Raw genomic sequence first — 23677 nt, 5'->3', positions numbered from 1 at the left:
CACATGCTCAACAGAGGGTCACACTCTAAGCTGAGGCCCCCAAGTTCCAGTCATAGAGTTCACTAAGACTCCTTGCAGTGCTCACACATATAGGTCAGGGATCACAATTCTTAAGTTTTTTAGTCGCAGTGCTCCCAGGAGGTTGTACCCCTTTATAGTGCTTGCACACGTCTTGGTGTGTAGAAGCTGGATATCACTCGCAACACAACTGCAGACAACACAATTGACAGGCTCAAAGAAAAGAGTACATATGGGTCACTGGGGTCTAGACTTTGGACCATATGCTCACAAGGCAGGCATTCACCCCTGTGCTAGTCTTGGGTTACAAGCTTTATTCATTTTACAACTAGAATAAAAGGGAGGTATTACCCACTCATTTTACCTTTAGCTTTAGGTAAAGCCCAGAGACAAGAAAGGACTTGCCAAAAATTAGTGACAGAACAAACACCCAGGAAAATGATTCAGTCCCTTCCATGCTCATTCCACTGCCTACAGGCAGATATACCACACTTCCAAGGGTGAGAGTGGGCACGCCCAGTGGGGAGCAGATGGAACAAAGCTGTGTGTAAGGGTAGGGAAGTGGATCAGAGAAGACAGGGGAGGAACAAATTCAGCATCACTGAACTTCCACCCTTGTGCAGGCCCAGACCTCTCACTAGCTTCCCAGGCACAAACTCCCACCCACGGAGTCCACAGGGAAGCAGATCAGGTCAGATGGGTGGAAGGTTCAGGGGGCAAGGATTTCAGATGACTGAACAGCAAAGGACAGTAACTAATGTTTTTGTTAAGATCACACTAGTGCCACACTGAGGTAGGGCTAGTCAAATAGTCAGAAATGGTCCAAAAATAAGTAAAAATGTAATCCCCACTTCATACACAAGGAAGTAGAAACCAGTGACTCTACATACCAGGACTGTACCCAAACCCACTGGCTCCTGCTCCTTCACCACGATCTTCTGTCAGTCTGCAGGGAGCAGCGGGCATTTGGTCTAGTACTTACCATATACCAATAACTCATGGGGAAGAGGGAAATAGTTCATCCTGTCTCCCATTTCTCCTGGCACTGACCCCAAAAACTGACACATTCATGAACTGGGATACCCCAGCCCCAGAAGCACCCAGACTCTGTCCAGTTTTTGCCTCTACATCCACAATCCATGGTCTGGCATTGTAAAGATGCTCTCACTACATTTGTGAACAGGCCAGTTACTACTGCTGATGTAACACAGAAGCATTTTCTATGACTGAAACTCACTCGAAAGGAAATGAGCAGTGCATGGTCCACCGATAAACAGGATGGTGGTGTGAATTTTCAGTAAGGCTTTGACCTTCTAGGTCTCCCTCATCCCAAAGGATGTTTCAGGAAGGACAAAGGGCCATTCTGTTACCACCTCTGGGTCCACTCCTTCAAGTAACGTCCAGTCCAAGTCATCCAGCAGTACGTTCTTAGCCCAACATGCCGACATTTTCTTTCCTCACCGATGAAAGTCCTGCAGAAACAGTAGGTACACAAGCTCCAGAGGAAAAACCCATACTCCTCTTTTATCTTCAGTCATTGTAGCCAGGGAGCTGTTTCAGGCTGACTCCATTGCTGGAGAGCATTTTTATCTTCAAAGTGACTTCTGTTTATAACTTTATGAGGAAAGTTGCTGGCCTAGCCTTCTGGCCTTTTAGACTATGAGATTTAAGACTGCTGAGAACAAGCCATCTTCTGAGTGTGGTGAGGACACTGCCTCATCAGACTGCTGACTAGATTCATTTCCTTTTGCTCCTTATTCCTTGCAGGGAAAACATTCCTGACACAACAATCTCTGGGCTCCTCCTTTAAAACGATCACTTCCAGGCTAGAGAACTCAATGGCTTCTGCACATGGGAGGCCAAGGTTCAACACCTCACACTACATAGTCTCCAAACACCTCCAGGAGAGAACCTGAATACAAACCTAGGACTAGCCCTAAACACCACTGGGTACGGCCCAAACACCAAAACTACCACATGTTCTATTTTTCCTATCTTCTGTCCCTCCCAAAGGTTGATCCTGTCTCTCATGGCCAGAGGGACAACTGAACAAATGCTGTAATTCTGGGTGTTTTTGTGTATTCTCATTTTATCCTCAAAATAGTACCCTCATTTTACAAAGTAATAAGAGCATCAAGCACCACCCAGAGTCCTGGGGTAGATTCCTGTTTATGTCATGGCTAATCCTCATTGGTAGAGCAGGGAATCTACATTCCCATTTTGCACAGAAGAAAATAAGTTGAGTATGGAGATAGTATGGTGGGTAGGTTCAAATCCCAGGTACCTCTAAGGTCCTTTAAACCCTACCTTAAGGCTTGATAAGGATTGATCCTTAAATACAGAGCCAGGAGTAAGCCCTGAGCACCACTGAATGTGGCCCAAAATAAAGGAAACTGGTTCAGCAAATCAGTGGTTGGGGCTGGGTATCTCTAGCTCCAAAGCATTGTTGGTTTGACCAACTTTGTCCTAATCCCTAAGAAGAATACATTAATAACTTACTCATAAACACATAAACTCATAAACAGTGGATCAGCACTAAAGGATGCAGGCAGGGGACACTTTGGTACTGGAAGGACGGCTAGCTCTCTCTGGAGCTCATGCCGCCACCTAACTGGCCAGTCAGCTAAATAGCACAAAACACACCATGGTGTCAGAGCACTGCCTGTCCCTGGGCTCTGATAGTCCAACACACAACAACACACACACACACTCTCTCTCTCTCTCCTCATCTCTCTCTCTCTTCTCTCTCTCTCTCTCTCTGTCCCTGGGGCTCTGATAGTCACACACACACACACACACACACACACACACACACACACTCTCTCTCTCTCTCTCTCTCTCGATCTCTCTCTCTCTCTCTCTCTCACTCACTACACTCTCTAACTCTACTCACCTCAAGCACTGCAGCCAATGGGGCTCTCTTAGTGGCCCCACTGTGGCTCAGAAGTCAAAGCCACACCATTTTAAGCAACATGTTTAATTGGATGATTTCCACAAACTCTACACAAAGTTCCTAACCATTACAATCCAGTGGAGTACAAAACATTAAGTTACAGGCTGTGGAGGGAAGGTGGCCTGGCACCTTCCATTCTATTCTGGCTTGGTCTAGGGGCAAGAGGAGGAAAGTCCTTTTCCAGCTAAGCCCCTCTTTCCATTGTACAAAAGAATTAATCTGATCGGTATTAAATTGTATTGAAAACAAAATGGACTAAAAAGCAAATACTACTCTATGTCGGGGTGGAAATGGGAGGGCAGAATGAGTCCTTCAAAGCGGGAGAGAGTGAGAGAAGGTTCGTGGCTGGGCCCAGGTGGTCACTCGCGCTGCTCCATTTTTACTTTTGGGGGTCTCAGGAAGGTCCGGTTTTTCTTCTCTTTCTTCCCCTTTGTATTTGCTTGGAAGTTTCGCCAGCTGTCCACACGACCATCTCGACTTTCCTAAGCATGAAAAAAGAGGTTTGAGTGGAAACTTCCTAATGGAAGAAAGGAACTAACCCTGCTGAAATAACCCCTGATCAAGCCAACCCAACTCAATCCTCTGGAATAATACGAGAGTACAATGGTACAGGATTGACTAGACATTGGGTAGGAAGTTTGCCTGTAAGCAGTGAACCTGCATTTAACCACATATGGCCTTCCAGGAGTGATCCAAGGACATAGCCAAGAGTCAGCCCCCTGAATGTGGTGGCCCCCAAACAAAACAAAACATAGTACAACCCCAGCAGAACTTTTTCCACTTCTACAGGTCTAAGAGGTGCCAAACACTCAAGAAAATAGTGAGAAGATGGAAAAAATTGTTCCAGAGCTGGAGCATAATGCCATGCATGTAGGGGCCCTCAGTTTTAATCCCCAGAAACAAAGGGCTCCCGGGCATCCTACAAGCAGCCTCCAACTACCAATGGATGTGGCCCAAGAGCAAAAGAACAAAGAAAGAGTGTTATTAAGGACAGGCCATGACTAGAGTCACTAAAAGGCTTGCTGTGCCTTCCTCAGAGACTCAGAGGAGCCTGTGACTCCTTTCTCCTTGTGGTCCACCTGATTTTTTCCCCTCCACCCCGCCAAATTCAGGGGTGCTTTTCTAGACAGCCAAGGCCCAGTAGCTGTGGCCAAAATCCAGAGAGGCCTCTCCATCTTCTCCTCAGAAGGATCCCTCAGCTTCGCCCCTCAACACAGCTCTATCTCAAGAGTCAAGCCATCATTCCAGGTAGGTTATCCCCAACCTTAGTGTTAGGGATAAACCCGATCAAGATATCCCAGGAAATAAGTTCAGAAGCCTCGTCCCTCTCTAAAAGCACACCAATGAGAACATAGAGCTCCAATGAAGAGACCTCCAAGTTGGACAGGATAATTCCTAAATTATATAACAAAGGATGTTCCTTGAGCATCAGTGGCAGTACACCAAGACCATAGCTCATAGACCCACATCTGCGCTTTGCACTGGGACACAGCAACACAGTGGCTAAACTGGGACAATCTTTGCTAAAGCACACTCTGACCAGACTGTATCTTTACATGGGTCCTGGGACCACATGTTTTCTTCTCTGGAAGAGTCCCTTGGTTTGTTTTAAAACTCACCTCAAAGTTTTTCTGCCACTCTCTTTCTCGTTTGGCTTTTTCTTGAGCTTCAATCTCCTCTTCTCTTTGTCGCTTTCTAGGAAAAAAATAATAGTATTCTTAGAGACAGAAAATGATACAAGTCAGAGCATCTCCACTGAAGCAGGATTCTATGTAAGTTGCCTAGAGTTCTATAAAGATGGCCACCAGGAAAGGGCTCAACACAAGAAGGGCTTACTCCTGGTTCTGTGCTCAGGGGACAATATATGGTGTCAGGTATCGAACTGGGATTGGTGCATGCAGGGAAAGTACCTACTATCACTCCAGCACCAAAGCACTTTTCTGAACTCACCTACAGATGTGACAAGATATCCAACACCGCCGTCAACAATAATCAGAGGTCCCAGGCGCTGTCTGTGAGAAAACTATCTGGAGACCTCAAGCCACCCTGCTTCAGCGGAAGGTCTTTTGGAATAGAGGTTCTTACACAAGAGTCTGGACAAAATCTCTCCTGAAATAAGGGCACTTCAGGGCCAGAGAGATAGTACAATAATGGGTAAGGTTCTTGCTTTGTATATAACCAACCCGGCATCCCATATAATTTCCTGAACCTGACAGGAATAATCTCTGAGCACAGAATCAGGAGTAAGCCTTGAGCATCACAAGGTATGGCCCAAGACATGTCACACATACCTCAATTAGCAAAGTCCAGTTACTACTATGTGCAAATTGACAATACAAGTATAAAAACTATTGAGGGTGGGCCTGGAGAAATAGCACAGCGGTGTTTGCCTTGCAAGCAGCAGATCCAGGACCTGGATTGGTTCGAATCCCGGTGTCCCATATGGTCCCCCGTGCCTGCCAGGAGCTATTTCTGAGCAGACAGCCAGGAGTAACCCCTGAGTACCACCGGGTGTGGCCCAAAATCAAAAACAAAAACAACAAAAAACTATTGAGGGTGGGGAAAAACAGGGATTCAGAGCAACTGTATAGCAAGTACGGCACTTGCTTTGCATGTAGTCACCCTAGACTCAATATCCAGCATCCCAGATGATCCCTTGCACCTGCCAATAGTAATCCCTAAATACTACTGGGTGTGTGTGTATAGTCATTACTTTAAAAAGAATTACAGCAAAAAGAAAAAATGAGTTTAGAACAATGGACATTGGGGCCGGAGAGATAGCATGGAGGTAAGGCGTTTGCCTTTCATGCAGGAGGTCATCGGTTTGAATCCCGGCGCCCCATATGGTCCCCTGTGCCTGCCAGGAGCAATTTCTGAGCCTGGAGCCAGGAATAACCCCTGAGCACTGCCAGGTGTGACCCAAAAACCAAAAAAAAAAAAAAAAAAAAAAAAAAAAAACAATGGACATTCTATTTGGGACACTGTACAATGTTAAATCATTACCAAAATTACACCCACTCATTACACAAAAGTTCTGGGGCCAGAGAGAATATTCAGGGGGCTAAGTACTAGCTTTGTATTGGGGGAGGTGCCTGGGATTAATCCTCAGTGGGTACCATTTTCCCCAAGCAAAGGGCTGGGAGTAGCAACCAACCATAAAAAAGAATGATTAGGGCCCGGAGAGATAGCACAGCAGCGTTTGCCTTGCAAGCAGCCGATCCAGGACCAAAGGTGGTTGGTTCGAATCCTGGTGTCCCATATGGTCCCCCGTGCCTGCCAGGTGCTCTTTCTGAGCAGACAGCCAGGAGTAACCCCTGAGCACCACTGAGTGTGGCCCAAAAACCAAAAAAAAAAAAAAAAAATGACTAGGATGACCAATTCTTTGTTTTTGAGTCACACCTGGCAATGTTCAGGGGTTATTTCTAGCTCTTCACTCAGGGATCAACCTGGTGAAACTCCCAGGACCATATGAGATGCTGAGGGATGACAAATTCTGGGTCAGAGAGATAGTACTGAAGTTAATAGCACTTCTCTTGATGGCCACCAATGCCAATTCAAATTCCTGTCACTGCCAAGGGTCACTCCTCAGCAGTCTCTGAACACTTCTGCGTGTAGCCCAAAAACAAACAATAAAATGTTATGACTTCAATAACAATGGCCACAATAACTACCCAGTTCACACAGGAAATCAGGAAGGAAACACATTCTCAATTATAATATTCCTAAGTGTTGGTCTACTATTTCCTGAAAGTCAGAGAACTGATTGCCCTGTGACTCAAAACTGTGGTTCTTTGGAACCAGTGATAGCAGAGTGGGTAAGACACTTGCTTTTCATGTGGCCAGCCAGGGTACAATCCCTAGGATTTCATATGATCCCCTGAGCAATGATCCCTGAGTGCAGGGCCAAGAGTAGAGTGAGTACAGCTGGGTGTGGCCTGCCAAAATATAAATAAATAAAAAGAACTGTGGTTCTTTCAGGAAATTCCTTTAGACAAGCTCTGAAATGGCAAACTATACTCTGCTCTCTTTCATTCAGAGCCTACTACTGCTAGTTCTCAGTGGACCCAGGGCTTCAGAGGTGGCTGACTCAAATGTGCTGATACAGACCTTTCATGCATCTCTTTGGCTTCTCTCTCTTTCCTTTTAATTTCCAGCTCAGCAAACAGCTTCATGGTCTGTTTGTACACTGCTTGTTTGAACTAAAATAAAATGAACAAAAGAAAATAAATTCAATTAGCGACTTGAATCAGTACTTTGAAATGGAGCTTAAAACAAAAGCAAAATAGCAAGGAAAAAAATTATTTAGACAGAATCACTTATGGGGAGGGAGGGAGGGAGAGCGAGAGCAAGAGAGCGAGAGCGAGAGAGCGAGCGAGAGAGAGCGAGAGAGAGAGAGAGAGAGAAGAGAGAAGAGAGAATAGAGAGAGAGAGAGAGAGAGAGAGAGAAAGAGAGAGAGAGAGAGAGTGTCTCTTTCTCCATGTCTATCATCCACAGGAACCTCACTCCTTGCTAAAAAGCACCAGTAAGGAAACACTTCTATGCCCTTATCAACACTATTCAGAATGTTTCTATTTTAACATACGTGCTGTGTGCACAGACTTCTTTTTTGGGGGGAGGGGCCTTCAGGGGTGTCTCCAGCGCTGCATCTGGTAATGCTCAGGGACCATGTGATAACAGGCCTTAACCCAGTTAAGTACACACTAGGCACATGCTGACTGCTGTGCTATCTATCTCCCGGACCCTAACTCTTTTTGACAGGTATAGCAATGTTTCCATTTATTGCAATTTGAGATTCTGATATATCCTTTCTCAAAAATTTCCCAAAATATATTGCTTTTCACAAACATCTAATGAGGATTCTGTATACTTGGCTGATCCTAGATATAACTACTCTCAGGGCTATAGACCTGGGAGAGCTACTAGCTGGCCCTACTCTCTATCCCACTATCTGTTCTCCTCCAGCCACAGTTTGAAAATAGTTGGTACTTCCCAGGCTTCCTTGAAGAGAAGAAGAGCCAACTGAACTTCCATTTTAGCCAATGGGATATGAGATAGCAATTTCCTGAAATAATCTCACAGGGACAAAATTTATCCCAACTTGCTCCCTTCTTCAATTCTTTTTTTTTTTCTTTCCTTCTTCAATTCTGTTTCGCACTTGAGCAAAGTGATGACACACCCTAGACTTCAAAGAGGGGGAGACATCCTTGTGAGCAGTCAGAGAAAGGAGGAGGCCAAGTCCATGGGCAATAAAGCATCAGCTATAATACTGGCCATCTTTCCAAAGACTACTACTAAAAAACAGAAAACAACCCCATCATTCTGGATCTGTGTAGAACCTTGAACTTGTGTTCTACCTGATGTACTGAGGAATAGAAACTTTTTGTAGAGTAAATAAACATTCAAATATTTGTGTTAAAAGCAATATCTATAGGGATAAAAAGATAGTACAGCAGATAAGTACTTGCGCTGCACTTAGGGTCAACCTAAGTTTGATCCCCAGCAACCCTTATGGACCCCTGAACACCAGGAGTGATTCCTGAACAGAGCCCTGAGTAGAACTGGGCATGACACTAAAAACAGAAACACAAAAATAATCTTTTTTGTTTGTTTGTTTGTTTTTGGGCCACACCCAGTGATGCTCAAGGGTTACTTCTGGCTATGCACTCAGAAATCACTCCTGGCTTGGAGGACCATATGGAATGCCAGGGATCAAACTGTGGTCCGTCCTAGGTCAGCCATGTGCAAGGCAAATGCACTACCGCTACGCCATTGCTTGCCCCCCCCCAAAATAATATTTATAGCATGTATGTGTTCAGTAAGGTCTTTTCTTTTTTTGCTTTTTGGGCCACATCATGTTACTCTCAGGGGTTTCTCCTGGCTATATGCTCAGAAATTGCTCCTGGCTCAGGGGACCATATGGGGCACTGGGGATCAAACCAAGGTCCATTCTAGATCAGCCACATGCAAGACAAATGCCCTACCGCTGTGCTATTGCTCCAGCCCCTAGTAAGGTCTTTCCTTAGATTTAACTCACCAGTTCAGGGTCATCCTCCTCCACATTTGTAGGCTTTCCTTCCTTCTTTAATTGCTTTTTTCGCTCTTTTACCTAAAAAAGATTTTTTCCATCAGAAAAAGAACATATATATATTGAAGACTATCCACTGAAGTGTGTATACTTGTTAATAGGCATAATAAAGAAAGAGAAGCCTCTCCCCTTCCCTCCAGTCCCCTCCAAAAGATCAATGCATTCAAGAAAAATGGGAGCCAAGAGGCTTTGCTAATCTCACTTAAAACCCAATCTACCAAAAGAATGAAAGGCAGCAGAGAGAGAGGGGGCTATTCCCAGGGCATCAAATTCTAGGCCAGATCCAAAGAGCCTTTGATACGTTGAACAGGTTCCCCATGTATCTTTCAGGGCTTGTGATTAAAACAAGGATATACATTTTTCCAGTTTGGGGAAACTATAGAATTTGTGGCACTAAGTATAAATTTTAAAAACTGCATTGTTGATCATTTTCACTATGAAACCCCCTTAGCCAGCAATTTTCACATCATATTAACTAGTGCTCTTATCACTCTGGCCATCTGCGAGAACCAAAATAAATTCATATCTATAAATTCAAAGAACAATAGCGCAGCAGTAAGGTATTTGCCTTGCACGTGGCCAACACGGGACGGACCCCAGTTCAAATCCTGGCATCCCATATGGTCCCAAGCCTGCCAGGAGCGACCTCTGAGTGCAGAGCCAAAATAACCCCTGAGTGCTGCCAGGTGTGATCCAAAAAAAAAAAAAAGGAACAATGAATATTCTATTACATAAGCGATTTGTATTACTCTATTAAAAAGCCTAATACTTTCCATCTTCAGGAAGACTTTACTGCCTCCTTGTGGCCAGAAAATCTAACTCTAGCTCTTCTACAGGCAAACTACAGAGCAGTGTCCCTACAGAGGGTGACACTGCCCACTGCAGGACGTTGGAGAGATCAAGGAGCTGGAACAGGGGACATTGTAGGACGCTGAATGTTTTTTGTTAAACCAGAAAAGGAGGCAACATACCTAGTGAATTTTGGAACCTCTGCTAGAGGGTAACTACCACATGACTTAGGGAGAATTTATCAAGTACTTTATTAACTTCTACAAGACTTTGGCCAACAGATGCTATTTCCAGTATCTTAGTAGTACATGCCTATAGCTGTCCTCCTTTCTACTCATTATCCTCAACTAAACTAGACTTGCTATAACTGGCTGTATAGTTTCAGATTCCAAAGCTTTTTCCAAAAAGTCACATCTATATTTACCTCTCCCAATTGAAACAACCTTGGGATTCTTGCCCCAGAAGTAAATATATTTGATGGAAGACCTTTCTTACCTCTCAGGAGACTTAGGTAATGTTAAAATAATAGTAATAATAAAGCCAACTACTAGGGCCAGAACGGTGGCGTATAGCGGTAAGGCGTCCCACATGGTCCCCCAAGCCAGGAGCTATTTCTGAGCACGTAGCCAGGAGTAACCCGAGCATCACATGGTGTGGGCCCCCAAATCCTCCCCAAAAAATAAAGCCAACTATAACTAAATTTACTTCACCTGAGTCCTTCTCAGGGATTACTCTGGCTCTATGCTCAGAAATAGCTCCTGGCAGACTTGGGGACCATATGGGATGCCGGGATTCGAACCACCGACCTTCTACATGCAAGGCAAACGCCTTACCTCCAAGCTATCTCTCCGGCCCCCCTTCCCAGTTATTGATACAAACTGTTAATATATACGCTTTTTAAAAAATTTTACTCATATCCTCTACAGCCTCTCTCAAGCCCACTTTGTAATTCCTTTAATAAAAAAGAATAAAAATCAAGGGGAGAGAGATTCAAACGATGGAGATCACGTCCTGAGTGCATAAGATCACAAGCTCAGGAGTTTGTCCAGTGACATCTATAACTACCCAAGCATTGCCAGGTGTGGCTCTCTGAAAGGGAGGCCCTCCCTCCCCCCAAATAAACAAGAATCAAGGGCTGAGTACGGCCAGGGTAGCTCCACTTTCTACACTTGGAATCAGGTCTCAGGCCACCAATGCTAAGCAGCCAGATTGGCCTCACATAAGATGGAAGGAACCAAGCAGGAGCAGTATCCAGCCATTCTGCAACCTGAGATCTCAAGGGTGAGCTACAGCATTAAGCACAAAGCATTCAGGACTGTCACAGCATAGTAGTGAAGCTTAAATCCATCATCATGGGCCAAGAAACTTTTCAAAGGGCTACAGCACATGCCTTAGATGTGAGGCCCAAAGTTTAATGGCCCATATAAAGTGGCCACCACCAGGAGTGGCCCTGATAGCCCCTGAACCACCCAAGCCACTGAGGAGTGTTCCTCCCAGGTGCCATAGGCACTGCCTGAGGGACAAGGGAAAAAAATAGCAGTTTCAAGTCTCACCATAGGTATTAGACATAACATTGACCCTCCTGCCTACCAGGTCACCAAGGCTTGCTTGCTAATACTTCCTGTAAACACAGCAGCACTATAAATACTTACAGTGTGTTCCACGTATTCTTTTCCTGCCTGAATTACATCCAGGGCCCTCTTCTTTTGCTCCTGATCCAGTAGCAACTTGTAAGCTTTGTCCACAGCTAATGCAAAACATTGAAATTAACTGTTTCTGCAAACACCCTCTGTAAGTCTGAACTATACTCAGGCAGCGTAAATGGACTCATGCCCTCTAAAAGCATTCCTTGCTGTTACAGTATTAATGATTGTTAAACTAATTTAAAAACATAGTCAGAGCAATGACTTTCCTTCCAGAGCCTTGGGGGAAAAAAGTAAATAATAACACATTCAAGGCTAAATACAACACATGGATATTTCATCAATGGTTAAAATACTGCCAATTACTTCTTATATTCAGATAAAAAAATGATGCTATGTAATAACACTCTTTGTTAGCATATAAAACTTTTAACATATCCAAGTTACATTCTGTTTCTTAAATAGCAACATTCTGCTTTGGAATGACAACTGTTCTGTTCAAGACCACAGCTTCTGATCAAACCACACAATTTTAATCTTTTCTTAATCCAGGATAAGAACAGTGAGTCCCCAGAACTGACAATGTCTAACCCAGAAGCAGATAAATGTACAAATACCTTCAAAAGCCTTTTGCGCTCTGTCAGCATCATCTTGATTCTTATCAGGATGCACCAATATGGATAACTACAATAGAGGAAAGTCAGGTTTGTCAGTAAAGAGAAAAATTCCGTAACTTCACCTGCACTGGGCCTTCTACAACCAAATGTTCACATGTGCAAAATGTGTCAGTCAGGTAACTTTTTTTCAAATTTAGAATTGTAAAAGGTTCAGAAATACTAATCTTCACAGTGCTAGGAAGACCAGTACAGGAAGGATGCTCAGGAATCAGTCCCAAAAGCGAGTCTCAGGGCATCATGCAGTACCAGGGATCAAGCATAGGATTCCCACATATACAAAGCCTGTGCTCCAGCCCTCTGGATCAAAAGGGGTTTTTAATTTGTTTGTTTTGTTTTGTTTTTTTGCTTTTGGGCCACAACCAGCAGCACTCAGGGTTTATTCCTGGCACTACATTCAGAAATAACCACTGGTGGTATGCATGAGACCATAGGGGATGTTGGGATTAAACCAAGGTTGGCTGCTTATAAGGCAAACACCCCACTTGCTACTATTGATTGAGCCCCAGAATTCAGTGTGACTCCCTACTTATCCCTCTACATAAGGGACTATTTAGAAAAAAATTCATTCTATTCACCAGCAACCCACAATCATTAATTATTTAGGATATATGAAACTATTTTATAGTTATAGCAACTTTAAAGAAAATAAAAGTTAAATTATGTCCCAAATATCAAATTATGAATTCCTAAAGAAATGAGTTTTGGGGGCCAGAGAAATAGCATGGAGGTAAGACGTTTGCCTTTCATGCAGAAGGTCATTGGTTCGAATCCTGCATCCCATATGGTCCCCCGAGCCTGCCAGGAGCAATTTCTGAGCCTAGAGCCAGGAGTAGCCCCTGAGCGCTGCCCGGTGTGACCCAAAAACCAAAAACCAAAAAAAAAAAAAAAAAAAAAAAAGTTTTTTTGGGGCTGGAGAGATAGCATGGAGGTAAGGCATTTGTCTTGCATGCAGAAGGATGGTGGTTCGAGTCCCAGCATCCCATGTGGTCCCCAAGCCTGCCAGGAACGATTTCTGAGCATAGAGCCAGGAGTAACCCTTGAGCACTGCCGGGTGTGACCCAAAAGCCAAAAACAAACAAACAACAAAAAAAAAAAGAAATGAAGTATTTCAAAAACTTTTAAATCCATCTATTTATAGGAAAATAGAATTGTACCTGCCGAAACCTCTTTTTTATTTCTTCATCTGTCACTTCAGGATCTATTTGAAGAACCTAAAGAATCAAAATCAACATAATAAAACAATTTCATAAATTTACAAAGTGTCCCATAATTAAACTTATGATAATCAGCAGCAGAATAGTATTCAGCATATTGGAATAATGCCTCGCTTTTTATTAAATACACACTATAAATGAGCAGATAGATTGTTTTAGGATTCTAAATTTAGTAAGTGGTTACTTTTACTCCAGCAAAACATTAGCAATTGAAAAACAAACACTGAGGGGCCGGGCGGTGGCGCTAAAGGTAAGGTGCCTGCCTTGCCTGCGCTAACCTTGGACGGACCGCGGTTCGATCCCCTGGTGTCCCAAATGGTTCCCCAAGCCAGGAGCAACTCTGAGCACATAGCCAGGAGTAACCCCTGAGCGTTACTGGGTGTGGCCCAAAAACCAAAAAAAAAAAAAAAAAAAAAAAAAAAGAAAAACAAACACTGCATCATTTTTCTTCCATTAAGTACCTCTTAACACATGCATGGACCATGTGTTAAGGTAATCCCCAGCACCACATTGCTATAACTAAAAATGCATCAATAAATAAGCAAGGAAAACTTTTGTTCAGGGATTATTCCTATTGTTAGAAACTAGAAGTGAATGTTAGAATCTAAGTTCAGAATTAAGTTTGATTTAGAATTAATCACTAATTCATTGCTTATTTCTGTTTCTGTGACCTATCTTTGCTTAACCTAAGTGCAGCCATTTTTTTTTTTTTTTTTTTTTTGGTTTTTGGGTCACACCCGGCAGCGCTCCAGGGGTTACTCCTGGCTCTATGCTCAGAAAAAATCGCTCTTGGAGGGCTCAGGGGACCATATGGGATACCGGGATTCGAACCACCATCCTTTTGCGTCTGAGGGCAAACGCCTTACCACTGTGCTGTCTCTCCGGCCCCGAAGTGGCAGCCATTTTTACAAGCTAGCTCAGAGTGTGTGAAAGTGGAACTAGGCCTAAGAATAACAACCATGGGGCCAGAGAGATAGCGTGGAGGTATGGCATTTGCTTGCATGCAGGACAGTGGTTCGCATCCTATATGGTCCCCTGACCCTGCCAGGGGTGGTTTTCTGAGCGTAGAGCAGGAGTAACCCTTGAGCGCTGCCAGGTATGACCACACACACACACACACACAGCACACACACCACTCACACACACCAGCACCCAAAAAAAGAATAACAACCAGTCTCTGGAACCTGACTTTGTGAGCATATACCAGGTCCTCGTGGCTGACCACAAAGTGCAGAATGGACTCAAATAGATAGCAGAAGAACGTACAAACTAAAAACTAAGCCAAAACTTGCCTTGGGACTGTAAAGATAAGATTTCTTTTTTCTTATACAGCTAAACCTACCCATTAATTTGATGCCTTTATTATGATTTGAAACCTTGGTAACCCTTTAAAAGATGTTTGAAAATTTGTCTGAGGGTCATTGCTTAGCGACCCCAGCATGCTGGAATAAAGTTCTTCCTTATTCATTTGCAGACTGTCTCCTCTGTCTCTGTGAAGCGATTTTGAATCCAAAGTTAATTTTAAGAGTTAATATTATGATGCTAGGGATTACTCCTAGCTGTATACTGGGGATTCACCCTGGGTCAGTCAAAAATATAAAAAAGACAAGCACTTTTTGTTTTGTTTTATACCACATTAATTGGAATCAGGACTTACTCCTACCTCTTTACTAGAAATCACACCTGATGAGGCTTGGAGGACTGATCTTTGGGTTACTGGGCATCAAACTTGTTTCTGCTGTTTGCACAGCAAGCATCCTACCCATTGTACTATATCTCTCTGTTCCCAAAAAAAATATTGTAGTTATCATATAGATCCTTTTCTAAGGAAAGTACTGTTACAAGATATGCAATTAAAGCATACGATTTTATATGCATTCAATCTAGCCATTCTTTTTTTTTTTTTAAGCCTAGATACAGAGCTAGGAGTATATTACCTGAGCATTGCTGGGTGTGGTCCAAACCTCCTACCAAAATAAATTGTTTTTGTTTCTTCTTTTGTGTTTTGGGTCACACCAGGCTGTGCTCAAGGGTATTTTGACATTTACCTTGCACATGCTAACCTAGGACAGACCGCGTTCGATCCCCCAGTGTCCCATATGGTCCCCCAAACAGGAGCAATTTCTGAGATCATAGCCAGAAGTAACCCCTAGAGTGGTCACCAAGGTGTGGCCCAAAAACAAAACAAAAAAAATTATGCAGACTGTAAATTGCAACAATATAAACAATAGGGTCAGACTGAGGAGACAGCTTTGCATGCAAAAATTCCAGGTTTATATTCCCAGTTTACATGATACCCCAAGCAAATCACTGCAAGTGATTCCCAAGCACCACACAGAGTAAGGAAAAAAACAACCTGCAACACAACTTATTAATTTGGTTGGTTTTGGTTTTTTTGTTTTATTTTGGGTCACATCCATCAGTGTTCAGGAGTCACTCCTGGCAGTGCTCAGGGAACCATATGGAATGCTGGGGATTGAACCCAGGTCAGCTGCATGCGAAGACAAGAGCCTTAACTACCATTCACGCCAGCCAGAGTGAACCAAGAATTCTATAAGAAATATCAATGTCATTTCTAACATTTTGATGATTCAGCTTCTAGTTAATCTAGATTTTTGATGGTTATGCTCTGCTTAAAGAAAAACATAAGTGGCAAAAAACAAACAAAAAAACATGGGTGATGGGATAAAGCAGTAAGAGAGCAAAGTAGGGCATATACCCTGCACATGGCCAACCCGAGTTCAATCCCCACATCCCATTCCTAAGCATAAGAGCCAGGAGTAAACTCTTGAGCATCACTACCAAGTGTGGGGTCCCAACCACCAAAAAAAATTATTTTCTGAGTGATGTGGGCCAGAGAGATAATAATGTGGGTAGGGCACTTGCCTTGCATGTAGCTAATGCAGGTTTCAGCCCCGGCATCCATATGGTCCAATGGAGTAGGGTACTTGTCCTAGCGGACCCAGGTTCAATCTCCAGCATCCCATACAGTCCCCTGAGCACTGATAGGAGGGATCCCTGAACACCAGCGAGGTGCAGTGAAAGAGGGAGAAGTGTATTAGAAGACTAGAAATAATATTAGTATTAGTCTTTGTCTTCCACACAGCCAACTGGGTTCAATTCCTGGAACCCCCTATAGTCCTCTGAGCATGGCTAGGAGTGATCCCTCAACACACCTGGTGTGATGACAAGATTTAGAAACTAGATGTGTTGGGGCCCCGAAGGTGGCGCTAGAAGTAAGGTGTCTGCCTTGCAAGCGCTAGCGTAGGGCGGACCGCGGTTTGATCCCCCGTGTGTCCCATATGGTCCCCCCAAGCCAGGAGTGATTTCTGAGTGCATAGCCAGGAGTAACCCCTGAGCATCAAACGGGTGTGGTCCAAAAACCAAAAAAAAAAAAAAAAAAAGAAACTAGATGTGTTGGTATGGAAGACAAGCACCTTACCACTTCCAATTATCAGCCCTGAACTATACACCTTGTTATTTTTTTCTACATTTCAGATTTTATCATTACTGTTTTGGTTTTTGGTTTTTGGGACACATCTGGTAATGCCAGGGGATTACTCCTGGATCTGCACTCAGGGATTACTCCTGGTGGGGCTGGGGGTGACTAGGGATGCTAGGTATCAAAACCGAGGTTTACAACATGCAAGGTAATGCCATCTACCTGCTGTACTATCTCTCCATCTTGTCAAAAACACTGCTATTTTTGAGCTACCCAGTGCACAGGAATCACTGGTGAGTACTTGAGGTTCCATGCTGTGCCCAGAGATCAAAACCCAGATGGTATGCAAAGCATGTAATCCAGCTCACTGAGCTAGTCTTTCAATCCTATAGTTCAGACTTTTGTAAGTGACATTAGGGTGTTATAATCAATAAAAATGTAATGCTATAAAAGAAAAACAAGGGGGCTGAAAGATAGCATGGAGGTAGGGTGTTTGCCTTGCATGCAGAAGGATGGTGGTTCAAATCCTGGCATCCCATATGGTCCCCTGAGCCTGCCAGGAGAGATTTCTGAGCGTCGAGTCAGGAGAAACCCTGAGCACTGCGGGTGTGACCCAAAACCAAAGAAGGGAAACAAATGTAATTTGTTTTCTCTGTAGTCTTTGATCATTTATTTTAATGCTTTTTGGCTTTGGGTCATGCCTGGCTGTACTCAGGGTTTACCCATTGCTCTATCCTCAAAGATCACTCCTGGAAAGCGCTTGGAGATTATATGCAGTGTCCAGAATTGAACCCAGGTCAGCCACATACAAGAGAAGTACCCTACCCACTGTGCTATCTCTCTGTCCTTGATTTTTTTTCTGCAACTATTTTTGTTTTGGGGCCATACCGGCAATGCTCAAGACTTACTCCTGGCTCTGCACTCAGAAATTACTCTCTCAAGGTGCTCAAGGGACCATATAAGGATGTCAGGATGAAAATGGATTGGCTGCATGCAAGTCAAGTGTCTTCCACACTGTAAAATCTCTCCAGCTCTGCAAATACTTTATTCTGATGAAATATAAAAACACTAAATAGTGGGGCTGGAGAGATAGCACAGTGGCAGGGTGTTTGCCTTGCACACAGCCGAACCAGATGAATGGTGGTTCGAATCTCGACATCCCCATATGGATCCCCCGTGTCTGCAAGGAGCTATTTCTGAGCACAGAGCCAGGAGTAACCCCTGAGCACCGCAGGTGTGACCCTCCACCCCAAAAAATAAAACCGCTAAATAGCAAATTGAAACCTAACAGTCAAAATTTTTCAAGGATATTGTCCCATCATAACCACAAAGAATCTGTATGTATTTAAGTTGCTAAAAAAGATAGAAAAATCATTAAGATAGCTCATTTAAACATACTGCCTTTAAATCTCATTCACAGTAAAACAACCCGAGGGTCCATATCTTGCACAGTAAAGGGTGAGTCCTCTGATGGTGGGAAGCCTGCAGCATGGTGCTGTTCCCCTCAGTGGCCACAGCAACATCAGCTCACCTCAAAAGGGTTCAAATTGAAGTAGGAAGAACCCAGGACGAGTCAATCTTTCAATCTGATTTTTGGACGTTAGAACTGAATCTCTCTTCTCTATTTGTTTCACCTAAGGAGAGAACCATTTCATTAGGAAAGCTCAGCAACTATGAATTATTTATCCTAACACATTATATACTGACGTGTCCCAGTAAAATTTATGTGCATGTCGTATACAAGAGACTTTTGCTAGGGCCGGAGCAATAGAACAGCGAGTAAAGCGTTTTGCTTTTGCACTCGGCCAACACAGGACAGACCCTGGTTTGAATCCCAGCATCCATATGGTCCCCCAAACCTGCCAGGAGCAACTCTTCTGAGCACAAGAGCCAGGAATAATTCTTGAGCGCCACTGGATGTGACCCAAAAATGAGAGACAGAGGAATACACAGAGACGGAGAGAGGCAGAGAGAGGACTTTGCTAAATATTTTGAGAAATAATTTTTAAATTTATCGGTTAGGTGAAGGGAAAGAGTTGAGGGAGGTCCACAATCAGAAGTTTGAGAGCTACTCCCAGTAATACTTAGGGGAGTATGAGGTGCCAGGGATCCAACTTGGACTTCCTATACACAAAAGATGTCTTCAGTCCTTTGAGCTATCTCACTTCATCAATGAACTATAATACCATAAAAACTTTATACACATATATATCCCCCTCAATAATCCTATAGATAGTATTATCACCCCCACTTCACAAATTAGAACACTAAAATTTGGGGCTGGAGAGATAGCATGGAGGTAAAATGTTTGCCTTGCATGCAAAAGGTCAGTGGTTCGAATCCCAGCATCCCATATGGTCCCCCAAGCCTGCCAGGAGTGATTTCTAAGTGTAGAGCCAGAAATAACCCCTGAGCACTGCTGGGTGTGACCCTAAAACCAAAAAAAAAAAAAAAAAAAACCCTAAAATTTAGGGTCAAAGAACATAGTGGGGGAGACAATTTCCCTGTGTACAACTTCCCCCAGGAGTGATCCCTAAGCACAGAGCCAAGATATCCTGAGCACTAACAGGAGTGACTGCAAACCTCCCCCCAAAAGAACAAAAACAATGGGATGGGGGGCAAGTGAAGAGTATATAATAGGTAAGGCACTTGCCTTGCACCAGGGTTCAATCTCCAGCACCATATATAGTCCCTAAGTCCCACTGTCCATTAAGAGTGATTCCCTCGGGCCGGGCGGTGGCGCTGGAGGTAAGGTGCCTGCCTTGCCTGCGCTAGCCTAGGACGGACCGCAGTTCGATCCCCCGGTGTCCCATATGGTCCCCCAAGAAGCCAGGAGCAACTTCTGAGCGCATAGCCAGGAGTAACCCCTGAGCGGCACAGGGTGTGGCCCAAAAAAAAAAAACCAAAAAAAAAAAAAAAAAAAAAAAAAAGAGTGATTCCCTGAGCTCAGAGCAGGAAATAAGCCCTGGGACACCTGGGAGCACCTGGGAGTCACCAAAAAAAAAAAAAAAAGTAACAGAGAAAGAGAGAATGGGGCCAGAGTGATAATGCAGTGGATAGGGCACTTGCCTTGCAACAGCTGACACGGGTTCAGTCCCTGGCACCACATATGATCCCTGAGGATGGCCAGGAGTAATCACTGAACAGAGAGCCAGAAATATGGCCAGAGCATTATCAGAGTGCCCTTCCTTCCAAAAAAGATGGAGAACAAGCATACTTAGTTTCATTACCAGAGTTGAAATGAATTTCTAGTGGGTTAAATACCAGTATTATTCCTAAAGCCAAAATGAGTCTGGAAAGAATTTCAGTAGTATTATCCCTTCTCAGTATTTCCCCCTTTGGCTATTTTTTTTTTTTTTATTTTTTTTATTTTTAAGTAAAAACAGATTTTATGGGGGTCGGGAGATAGTATGAAGGTAGGGCATTTGTCTTGCATGCAGAAGGACAGCGGTTGTGGTTCAAATCCCAGCATCCCATATGGTCCCCTGAGCATGCCAGGAGCGATTTCTGAGTGTAAAAGCCAGGAGTAACCTCTGAGCGACACCGGGTGTGACCCAAAAACCAAAACAAACAAACAAAAAAAAGATTTTATTTGGAAATAAAGAGAGGAAAAGGATAAGAAAGAGTAAAAACAAAGGGTCGGGCTGTGGCGCTAGAGGTAAGGTGCCTGCCTTGCCTGCGCTAGCCTTGGACAGACCTCGGTTCGATCCCTCAGCGTCCCATATGCCCCCATCCCAAGCCAGGAGCGACTTCTGAGCGCATAGCCAGGAGTAACCCCTGAGCATCACCAGGTGTGGACCAAACACCAAAAAAAAAAAAAAAAAAGTAACAACAAGCTCAAGAGGAAGTGTGGGTTTCTCCAAAGGCAGAAAGATCCACTACACAACCAAGCAAGAAAGTAGCAAAGTCAAGGAGGGAGATGCAGGCAACAGGTGGCTTGGGTACTATGTATCCAGGCTGCACATGTGTAACTCCTTTAGTTTCTTGGAGGTTTTTTTGTGTTTATTTTTGGGTCACACCTAGCAGCACCAGAGGTTACGCCTGACTCTGCTCTCATAGCTCTTGGCAGGCACAGGGGACCATATGAGACACTGGGATTCAAACCACCGTCCATCCTAGGGTGGCTGCATGCAAGGCAGAAGTCCGACCGCTGTACTATCTCTCCAGAACCCCTCTGTGTTTTTTTTTTTTTAAAGTAGCAAGCCACCCCACTCTTTACTCTCTAGCTTTTTTCCTAGTGTGTATTTTTACTATATAAGAGCTTCTCCTATAGAGGATTTTCTACAGAACACAATTTGAGACAGAACTTTTCTGTTGTTTACCATATCTCTAAATCCTAAACAGTTCAAGTCAGGTGCTCAAAACACACTGAATTATGCTTGAAACATCCACTGGTAGGTATATTTTTTCATCAATTTAAGCAAGCCACCACTGTGAGATGATTAAGTATAACAAATACCAGTATCATGAGCATGATAGCACAGCTTTGCATGTGGCAACTGTTGGTTCAAACCTGCACTGTCGTTCAAATCCTGACGCTCAGTTCCCTGAGCACACAGCCAGTAATAACTGCGTATGGCCCAAACATTAACACCTCCTCGTCCCAAAAAAGAGGTAGTCTTTTATGTATGTACATAACAAAACACTTTCTGCTATGACTGCTGAGTAGTTACTAGAGCTAAAGCAAAGAACTATGGAGGTAGAGCAATAGTACAGTAGGTAGGGTGCTCCCAGCACCCTATTTACACAGCCAGGATTAATACTTGAGTATGGAGCCAGGAGAGCATCAACGGGTGTGTCCCAATAAGAAAAGAACTAAGAGGGGCCTGATAAATAGTCACAGAGGTAGGATCGTTGCAAATAGCCCGATCCAGGATGGATGGGTAGTTCCGAATCCCCGGCATCCCATATGGTCCCCCAAGCGTGCCAAGAGCAATTTCTAAGCGCAGAGCCAGGAGTAAACCCCTGAGCGAAGTCGGGTATGACCAAAAAGAAAAGAAAAAAGGAAAGAAAAGCAGCTATGCTAGCAGGACACCAACACGTTCGAATGAACTAGGTATTTCAAAAGGAGAAAATTAATAAAAGTTCTAATTTACTTTTTTAAATGTAATACGTTCAATAAAATACTGCATAACAAATATAAATACCAGCGATAAATGATGCATGCAAAATAGGTGCTGAACTGAGACGCTATTCCTCAAATCCATTACCAACTTAAAGAGCTCCACTTTTCATTTTTTTTTTTTTTTTTTTTTTTTTTTGGTTTTTGGGTCACACCTGGCAGTGCTCAGGGGTTATTCCTGGCTCCAGGCTCAGAAATTGCTCCTGGCAGGCACAGGGGACCATATCGGGGCGCCGGGATTCGAACCCGATGACCCTCCTGCATGAAAGGCAAACGCCTTACCTCCATGCTATCTCTCCGGCCCCAGAGCTCCACTTTCTTCTTGTAAATCGGAGAAATTCTTGTTCGGCCCCTAGATTTTATACAAACCGTTTCTTAGCCATCACTCTCAAAACAACAATTCTAGGTTTTAACACCAAATCTTCTTTTGAAGACGTAGAGAACTGAAGGAACTGCAGAATAAAAATTCAGGACAACTGGTTTGCACGAATCCACCAGAAACTGCCCGATTTCCAGCAGCATGCTTTTTCTTCCAATTACTCACCCGTTTTAGTTAATTCAATAGTTGCCTGAGAAAACCGTTATGCGCCAAGTGTTGGATGCAACCTTAGTAAAGATTTAGCCCTAACTGCGTCCACGATGTTCAGATCTACTCTAAGGCCCTGAACTTCAAATTGAAAGTTTTTCATCCGTGACATGAAGACAGTTCCTACCTAGCAGGATGGACAGACGGCGCCCCTGCGTGCACGAATGGCAGAAAGAGCCAGTGGCAAAAGGAAACTAGGAGCTAAGAGCACGGCCGTGGAGACTGGAAAGGGGGCCAGGCCAGAAGGGTTCAGAGCCTCCCGGGACAGCAAAGCTTCTGCCAACACCGAGCTCCGCCGGGATCAGGATCAGGATCTTGGGGATCAGGGCGCGCGCCAAGATCAGAGTCACCCTCTCCCCGCAGGGGCCAACCGTGCACTTTCGTGGCGCACAGGATCCCTCCGTAGCCAGCAAGGGGGACACGGGGACCCACGGGTGGACGGACACACATACATACATACATACATACATACATACATACATACATACATACATACATGCATGCATGCACACACAACACACACACAGCCCTTCGCTCCCTCAAGGCCGGGCAGGAGAGAGGCCCAACGGCCCGGGTCACCAGGCCCTCAGCCTCCGAGCGCTGCAAGAATTCGGCCTGGCAGGACGGCCGCGGGGCACGATCCCTCCCTCGATCTTCACCTCGCTGTAGAAGGTCATAAAGGCTTCTTCGGTGCTGCCACCCCCACCGCCAGAAACTCCGCTCTCGCCCGGAGCCGCCATTTTCCCCGGCCGGCGAACCACCGTGACTCTTGTGCCGCAGGCGCAGCCCCGCGCGATCCTTACTGTCCGCCTCTCTAGCCCCGCCTCTTTCTTTGTGGCTCCTTAAAGGGCGCGCTTCCCACCTTCGAATGCTCTCCTGAAGCTGCCTGCTCTTGGGCTGTTTCTTTCCTGAAGGATGCTGGGGGGGGTGTAAGGAAAATAATTGTCGCTCAGAGATGCCATACTGTGCTGAGAATGGAACTGGTTCTTCCCAGCACGCACACCCAACCCGCATAGATTTGATTCCTATAAATTAAAGATAGTCCCACTATGAATGAGTTTACTATTGCTCAATTTCCTTTCCAACGTGTAGTGTTGTCAGCGTTCCAAATATTAGGCTATTCCTTATATTTATAATTTTGTATTTC

The 23677-nt window shown here is 44.2% G+C and overlaps 1 protein-coding gene across 1 annotated transcript; it reads right to left on the bottom strand.

The window, feature by feature from the left end:
- Positions 1–2979: 2979 nt before the first annotated feature.
- Positions 2980–23285, bottom strand: DNAJC8 (DnaJ heat shock protein family (Hsp40) member C8). The gene is given in 10 exon segments (XM_049775010.1): positions 2980–3453; positions 4591–4666; positions 7079–7170; positions 9007–9078; positions 11499–11593; positions 12107–12173; positions 13321–13377; positions 18354–18386; positions 18388–18456; positions 23190–23285. Coding segments are annotated over 10 exon segments (765 nt in total). The 5' UTR covers positions 23271–23285; the 3' UTR covers positions 2980–3330.
- Positions 23286–23677: the final 392 nt, after the last annotated feature.

The sequence above is a fragment of the Suncus etruscus genome, chromosome 6 (assembly GCF_024139225.1).
Source record: "Suncus etruscus isolate mSunEtr1 chromosome 6, mSunEtr1.pri.cur, whole genome shotgun sequence".
In the NCBI taxonomy this organism is placed as follows: Eukaryota; Metazoa; Chordata; class Mammalia; order Eulipotyphla; family Soricidae; genus Suncus; species Suncus etruscus.
The sequence above is the reverse complement of the archived record's forward strand: the minus strand, read 5'-3'. Positions and strand labels throughout refer to the sequence as shown.